At 43.7% G+C, this 7,773-nt stretch overlaps 1 protein-coding gene across 1 annotated transcript; it reads right to left on the minus strand.

The window, feature by feature from the left end:
• Nucleotides 1-821: 821 nt before the first annotated feature.
• Nucleotides 822-4,904, minus strand: LOC120675773 (carotenoid 9,10(9',10')-cleavage dioxygenase-like). Its single transcript, XM_039956987.1, has 13 exons — nucleotides 4,618-4,904; nucleotides 4,345-4,497; nucleotides 4,149-4,251; nucleotides 3,783-4,042; nucleotides 3,509-3,688; nucleotides 2,865-2,943; nucleotides 2,690-2,771; nucleotides 2,471-2,533; nucleotides 2,250-2,388; nucleotides 1,817-2,135; nucleotides 1,511-1,569; nucleotides 1,275-1,430; nucleotides 822-1,183 (listed from the first exon to the last, which is right to left on the minus strand). Exons 1-13 carry the CDS (start codon nucleotides 4,744-4,746, stop codon nucleotides 1,079-1,081), a joined length of 1,827 nt encoding a protein of 608 aa, XP_039812921.1. The 5' UTR covers nucleotides 4,747-4,904; the 3' UTR covers nucleotides 822-1,078.
• Between the last annotated feature and the right edge of the window lie 2,869 nt (nucleotides 4,905-7,773).

Consider the following 7,773-nt stretch of genomic DNA (forward strand, 5'->3'; position numbering starts at 1 on the left):
CGTGGGCCGGAGTGCCGCACGCGCGGCAGGCTAGATGGTCGAGCTGATACGCGGCGACGGTGGACGTGTGGGGCCGAGCCGAAGCTCCGGACATGAGGCTGCCCATGGAGATAGAGGAAGGAGAGAGAGGGAAAGAGAGGAGGAAGAAGGCTGAGGGCATTTAGGTCTAAAATTTTTTAGAAACAAGTTCAAGGGGTATGTAATGATGCGTTTTAAAGAGTTGTAAAATTATAATGACACGGTTCTAATATGACGAATAGTAATGGTAGATCAGTGAAGTTGGACAATTATAATAGCATGAATCCAATTAACCCTTTATTTAGTACTTGCTTGCACTAATGCCTTGTGATAATTTGCATGCTTAGTTAAGACTAAATCTTTTTCTTGCTAATCTCTTTTACATCTTTGCATGCTTAGTTATCTTTTGTGTGGTGATTGGTTCTAGTCCTTTTGGAAAAGCTTTTTTGGCACTTTGGTAAATCGTTGTTTCCGCTCTGTGTTGCTTGCTCGAGTAGATTGCTTTTCGCTTGCTTCAGCTTTGCGTCGAGCTTTGCGAACCATTCTAAGGGTGAGCTTGTCACCAGTTGACTTGTGTTATCATGACAGTGTGCTGTGGAGTGGCAATCGGGACATATGCCTTTGTTCTTGGATCGGAGAGAATTTTTAAAGGCTCCCATTCACTCCTCCCCTCTCTGGTCGTCCGTTTCGATCCTTCAATTAGTTACTTATTTAATCTTTGAGCTACCGACAGAATAATCATGCTAATTCTCAAGGGAAATCGGTTATATTAAACCACTATAACTGCAAAACAAATGCTCATGTTAGCTGAATTCGGTTTGTTTTACATGTGCAACAAGTGTCCAATGTAGGTACACATTGTTGCAGGTCATATCTCACACGCAATATTCACATGGTAAAAATGTACAACTGTTGAACTACAGGGACCATGAGACCATGCACTAACATCTCAAGTGCAGAAAATATGACACACACAAATTTATGCTTGATTCAGGGGCTAAATTCTAAGCTGCACAGTTTGTTTTTCTTTAGTATCCATAGAGTTCCATCACATGATTGATTATCTATAGATGAAATTTCCATGAAATCCATAAGGTACTCTTCGTGGCATTGTTATTTTTGCAACAGGAGCATCTTCAAATCGTTGAGCATCAATAATATGCACCTGCAACGTAAAAACATAAAGATTCCAATGCTGATTTCCTGCGTCACTTTATGACGGGAAGGTTGAGGTGTATAGGACAATTAAAACTTGCCTGTGATGTATTATTGTTTTCATTGTGTACGAATGAAATTATCCACCCATCATCTTCATGTGACCCACCAACTCTCGGTACAAAAGCTGCTCCAGAGCAGAATTGATCTTTACCAAGCCAATGATACTGCATTCTTATGAAACTCGACCCAGATATCTGTTGTTTTGTCATACTTAAGTTTAAGAATACTGAAGAACGAGTACTTGGATTAATCCAGCAAACATATTTGTTCTTACCTCCGTATTCTTTCTCTTATCAAGGACTAATTTTGCAAAACCTCCATACTTTGGGTTAACTGCAAAATTAGAATGTAATCAGTCAAGCTGTCACTTTTTATGGAACTAAATTACGAGACAAATCTACATATGCCTTTTTGAAACATCCAAATCTAACACATAAAATGTATTTCTCAACCAAAGTCTAGAATGGTTGACTTTTTTTTGACTGGTAGAATGGTTGACTTAAGACAACCTTGAGATGTCACTTATTTCCATTCCTACCTAGATTCTATAAGAACTTAAATTCTGTTTTTCCAGCAATACCTTTCTCACTGTTTCCATAAGGACTTAAAGAATCCACTACTTGTGCATAGGCATAACTATGTTGTAAGCCTGTGTACAGGTTATTGATCATTGGGAACTCCAAGGAATCCTCTGTTCCAGTTAAATATTCCCCTGAGACAGTCTTTGTTCGCAAGTTTAATCTCCATTGATATAACCTAAAGAAAAATTCATTGCTAGTTCCTTGTTTCATTGACTCGTCATCTTCTACAGGCTCAGATATTTTAGAGTCATGCTTGTTCAATGCCTGTCTTGGGCCTGGTATTAAGGAGTCTGGTGAACGAAGACCCTGTACCACAACCTAGTAGCAAAAAGATATGAGCTGTAATGCAGGTGATTCGCAGAATAAACAAATGTTTGATCAATACAATTACTGCTATGGGGGCCAGGATAACCACTCTAAGCATTGTTATACCTCATCACCCTCTTCAAAGCAGTTGATAAGATGGAACATACAGAATGGTTCGACGTTGAACCAGATAACTGAATCTGCATCACCATAACGGGGCATAACTCCTATTCTTGCATAGCTTTCCTTCTCAAACTTAATCAACCTGTGCCAAGATTTTGAGTATTATGGTTTGCAATTTCATCCAAATATATCTTTTAACAAGAAAGTTTGTGACGATTACTTACTGACCGCCTTTAATGAGTCTACCGATGTTGATGGTAAGTGGTATATCCATTATTATGTTGTACCTACATCAGGAGACCAAAATTCATAATTGTTACTGGAGTTCTACTAGTCTATTTTAGCATGATCAGCAACAAGGGGATATTTTCGAAGTGCAGTTCACTCCACATTTTCATAAGTAAAAATTTATTGGGAGAAAAATGAAGTTTGGATGAACGTACTTTAGAGTAACTCCTATATCATGACAAAGTGTACATCTGTCCAGCTTGAGGTCCACCCTATGCTTTAATTTGGTCCCATCAGCTGCAGTCAAGTAGAACTTGAATTGGGTCCTTATTTTGATACCAACCTTGGCACAGAGAAGGTATAAAATTGCAAACTAGTACAATGAAATACCTGAGACAACTCCAATTACTAGGAATGGCCTCTTTGCCGCTGTTCCAAAGATAACAAGCTCCCCTGATCCAGGAGCTACCTAAGGTCATGTGAATATGAATGAATTAGATGTTCTGGTTTGCAGTTATTCATCATAAGCTGTTACATCTAACCTCGTTTAAAAATACTTCTTTTTCTGCTGCGTTATATTGAATAATGGATTCCAAAAAATAATTAAATTGGGGAAACCCAGGATTGGCATTGCAACATCTAATGATTCTTTTTAGAGTGCACATGCACATGATTCTTCTTCTCAAAAAGTATGATAGGCACATGACTTTGCTTGACATGAATGATAATCCATTGTCTTATTCTTTGTTTATAGATGTATAAGATACATAATTAACAGGATTCGCAGAGGATGACAAGTGCATATGACTTTGCGTAACATGTAACTGTCGAATATTGTTTCTGTATGGAAGATGAGTCGCTATCTTGTTTTTCTTTCTTTGAAGATAATGTGCGTTACACTTGCTAGAGACAGCAGTACAATTACTTCAGGTGAATAGTGATAGTTATTTACTGTTGCCCTATGTCTTCTTCAATCACTGATACTAGTCAGCTGATCTATCTTGTGCAGGCTACAGATAAACAGTTTTCCATACCTTTGGATGAGCTGTGAAGGCCCGATCCCATTCGCCGCCTAAGTCCCAGGTATCGCCAGTGTCGAGGTTTTGTATGCAGATCTCCTGGGGTAGATGGTTCTCCGCAACAGCAAACACCCTGCCGGCATGCTCAAACACGTTGGTGTTGCTGATGTCCTTGTTCACCTTGCCAAACCTCAGCTGTTGTTCATGCTCACTCATCTCAGAATGTCAGATACATAGTAATATATACTTTGCTGCGCGTGTAATTCAAGGTAGCAAAGTGTTTGCTTACAAAATTGAAAATGTAGGCGGCGATGATGGCTGCAGAGTCACCCTCAATTGCTGGGAGGAAGCATGGTTTCTGCCGGGCTCTTTCCAGCCTGAGGGTCTCGGATTGCACATAGCGATTGACATAGGAGACCGACCAAGGGCCTGAACTGTTTTTGGTGAAGTAGAGGGCATGGAGCATGCCCTCACCCTCAACCCATGTCTCTCTGGATTGCCCGAAGATTGAGGCCGTGGAATGCAGAGCACCAAAGAGTGGATTGGAACCTATGTTAGTTAGAGTTGTTCACCATTCAGGACATGCATGGTTTGCAATCATCAACTCCCCAGCTTGTGGACTGATAGAGTAACAAGTAAAGACAGAATCTGTCACCGTTTCTGATGTACACCCCCTCAGGGAAATCTTCTGGTATCGCTCCTTCGATCTGGTGTATCTCTATGGCTTCACCGATTTCATCAACTGGTGCAAAATTGCTCTGCAAAAGAAGCATAAGGATTCCATTGTTCTTCTTTTTTTTTCAGTAGTAATAAGAATGGTGCAAGGAGGCCTGTTGAATGAAGTACAGTACCTCAGAAGGATCCAGAGGTTGATCAGTAAATTTGAAGGTTGAGTCAACCAGCGCATCCAGAAATCGCTGAGGCACATCCTTTAGGACCTTTGAGGCTTCATCGATCCTCGACGAAAGATTTTTCCCCAGGAGGTCTCCGATCAAAGGCTTCTTCTGAAGGAACAAGAGGAACGTGATGAGGGCTTGGCGCTACAGCAAAGAACCGTAACATGGAGAGAGAGAGAGAGAGAGAGAGAGAGAGAGAGAGAGAGAGAGAGAGAGAGAGAGAGAGACCTTTGAACTGGAGCTTATAGATGTTGCAGGTGACGCTCTTGCGCCGGCAGACATGGATGACCGACCGCCATGGGCGCGACAGGACAGAAAGAGACACGGACGAAACGAAGCTGACACCTTCACCATCATGGCGCGAGCTCGCAGGATCCGGTACAAATGGACCTCGATTTATAGTGAACATTTGTACACGTCAGAATAAAAGGGCCAATTGAGGCACGGGATCCACGTCCTGCTGGTATATCCCTCACTCCAGTTCACACTGACGTGTCTTTTGAGCTGTTTGGACGTACTGGCAACAGCCCTGCAGTTGCGTAGGTGGCGATGATAACAATTAACAATACCAGTGTGGCAGTGTGTTGGGTACCCTGAAACTGAAAGATTATAAAGAAAGTGGATGCGGATCCGATGCAGCCTCCAAAATCAGCGATGCATCCTGACCGTTTGTTTCGAGATCAACGATCAAGGTCTCATGCTGCTGAAAAGAGGATTTAATTTGGGGCTGGAACCTGGAACTCTACGGCGTTTTATCTCCACGACAACAGCATGCACTCAACTCTAAAATGCGTTTCCTTGTAGGTTTCGTCGATGCGACATCTGCCGGCCTTGTGAAAGTGTGTGAAACCCTATTATTAATAGGAATAAGCCTTCCATTTTGGGGAAAAGGAAATGAAGAGGATGCCACGCCTAGACTTTCGTCGCTACTCTCATTTCTCGCATTGTTATCGGAAATTTTCTGGTTCTCCCGGGCATTCTGTTTGGTTGCGAATCCAATACTCCAGTCATCGGTTCTTGCTGGTTGTTGCCAGTTGAGGAAGGCGCCGGCAGAACGGACAGAGCCGTGCAGAGGCTTCACCAAACGAGACCTGCACCTTGTATGGATTTACAGTGCCCTCTGTCTTGACGACGTCGCCAAGTACGTTGTAGCGCTGACAAAAAATTACAAGTGTTCTGGTGTTGGTTGGTTGCATTGGTGTCGTCGTCGTCATCTAGACGTCAACTGGAGCCCGGACGTGGCATCGGTGCCTTTTTCAGATTCTCTTCGTGGACCAGAGTGCCACGTTTGTCTGCACCCGGCAACAACCATGCTGGCATTGGGATTCTTAACAGATTGGCGACTCGCGATTTTAGTCATGAACAAGTGCCTTGTCGTGCCCCTTGTGCGTGCTTTCATGATTTCATAAAAGTAACAAGATCGCCATGTTGGTAAAAAACAAGAACTCGAAAACAAGAAGCCATGACATCTCGTGTTTACGGGACGTGCAGAACATAAATTTATCTTCCTAAACTGCTCATGCTTGTTTCAGGCCGGTATTGAACAACGTCGCCTGTCAGCTCACCTTCCCTTGTTCGTTGGTTGTAACAATGTGAGTGATTGGATGACGTGTAATACAAAAATTGAACGGTGAGCTAATTATAGCGACGTGGCTCATCATGAGGATTCAACTCATAGGAACAATGATTTATTGGTGGCTTCCATCTATTAAGGATGCCAAGACTGCCCTGTACCATTACTCAGTACGTGTACAACCCTCCAGCGGCTGAGGGACCGAAAAGGCGACAAGATGGGAGGTGAATGGGAGCCGATTAAAAATTCTCGCAAGCAGAAGTTCGGCCTATGATCTCAAGTGCGCACTCAACCCTGGATTCCTAGGTGAAGTGTGGAATAGTTATAGAGGAGCTACACCAACACAAAACAACCATATGAACAAACGAGAATAAACACGGAAGCAAACACGAAGAATAGCACAAGATTCAGCACGGTATATATCACCGGTTGATCCGACGTACAAAGACTTGAGTACGCCGGTTTAACCGATGATACAGAGCCTGCAGCACGATAAAACAATGCACCGGTTAAACCGATAAAATCAGCAATTAACGCCGGTGCAGTTGTCCAGAGAGGCAGCAAAACACCATAGTGAACACCGGTTAAACCGACGTGCACAGGGAGCACCTCGTCGGTTAAACCGATGCCCAGAATAGGACAAAACCCAGAACCACTCACCGGTTAAACCGATGAGGGACAAAATGAACTCGTCGGTGCAACGGTTCAACACCCAGAGATGCTGTCACGAAAACAAATACACCGGATGATCTGGCGTTGTTGTAGCGGCGCAACAGAGAAGCATCGGTTCAATTCGTCAAAAACCCTAACAGCCGAAACACCTACTCACCGGTTGATCCGACGAGTATATGTTTAAATACGTTGGTTCATCCGGTGATAGGGAGAATTCTGTTCGAGTCCAGAAACATTTTTCCAGCCCGCGTCCTTTGGAAAACTCGATGATTGGAGGATCAAATGAAGTCTAGAGGGCTCAAATTTTGTAGGCACGATCACAAAGACTTTGTGAACATATCCACGAAAGGAATCGACGAATTACTCCATGATTTGAGAGGAATCGAGGAATTCCCGAGCAAGAACGGGGTTTTCTCAAGAACGCAAAAACTTCGTTTCGAAGGAGCTCGTGAATCCTAGGCGTTGTGTACTAAGTATAGAGCGATGGATTCACCACAAAGAGCTTAGAGAAGAACTACGATCTCGTGCTTCATGATTATACAAACGAAAACAAAAAATCGTCACAAACAAAGCACAAGACGTATGAAAACGAGATGAAATCAAACACCCCGAGGGCACAAGGAGGGAAAGACCTCCTTTCCCATTCAATCTTAGTACAAGTTCTCAAAAATCCATTACTCACCCTAGAGAGGAGAGGAAGGAAGAACCGAGAAGGAGAACGAGAGAGAGAGAGAGAGAGAGAGAGAGAGAGAGAGAGAGCACGGGAGAGCAGGGGAGGGGGCGTTCGTTCTGGCTCCTGGGAAAAGCCCCCTTTTCTCTGCTGGCCTCCCCTCCTCTCTTATCCTCCTAACCTCCCTCTAAAGACTAAAATACCCCTAAGAGCTGAAATTAAACTAGAAGGCCGTAGGGGCAAAACAGGAAAAATCTACACGATCTCATCCGACGGCCGAGGTTCTTTCTTCGAATCGAAGTCTTCTCCGTGATGCCGCCACGTAGATGAAGATCCGGTCCGCGGTTTTGGAGGGTCCGCGAAACCTGGGTAGGTAGCCGGTTTTGAGAAAACCGCCAAAACTCCACGCGCGGGGAGATTCCCGCCTCCACGCCGTGGCCCTGGACGCTGTTCCCGCCTCGGCCTTCTG

The sequence above is a fragment of the Panicum virgatum genome, chromosome 2K, assembly GCF_016808335.1.
Source record: "Panicum virgatum strain AP13 chromosome 2K, P.virgatum_v5, whole genome shotgun sequence".
Taxonomy (NCBI): Eukaryota; Viridiplantae; Streptophyta; class Magnoliopsida; order Poales; family Poaceae; genus Panicum; species Panicum virgatum.

Excerpts from the sequence above, each read along its gene's own strand:
- LOC120675773 (XM_039956987.1), bottom strand. The coding sequence starts at position 4,746 with ATGATGGTGAAGGTGTCAGCTTCGTTTCGTCCGTGTCTCTTTCTGTCC. Across the intron at positions 3,689-3,782 it reads CCGCCTACATTTTCAATTTT|CTGAGGTTTGGCAAGGTGAA; the intron begins GTAAGCAAACAC and ends CATGAACAACAG. Across the intron at positions 2,136-2,249 it reads GCTTTGAAGAGGGTGATGAG|GTTGTGGTACAGGGTCTTCG; the intron begins GTATAACAATGC and ends TTTTGCTACTAG.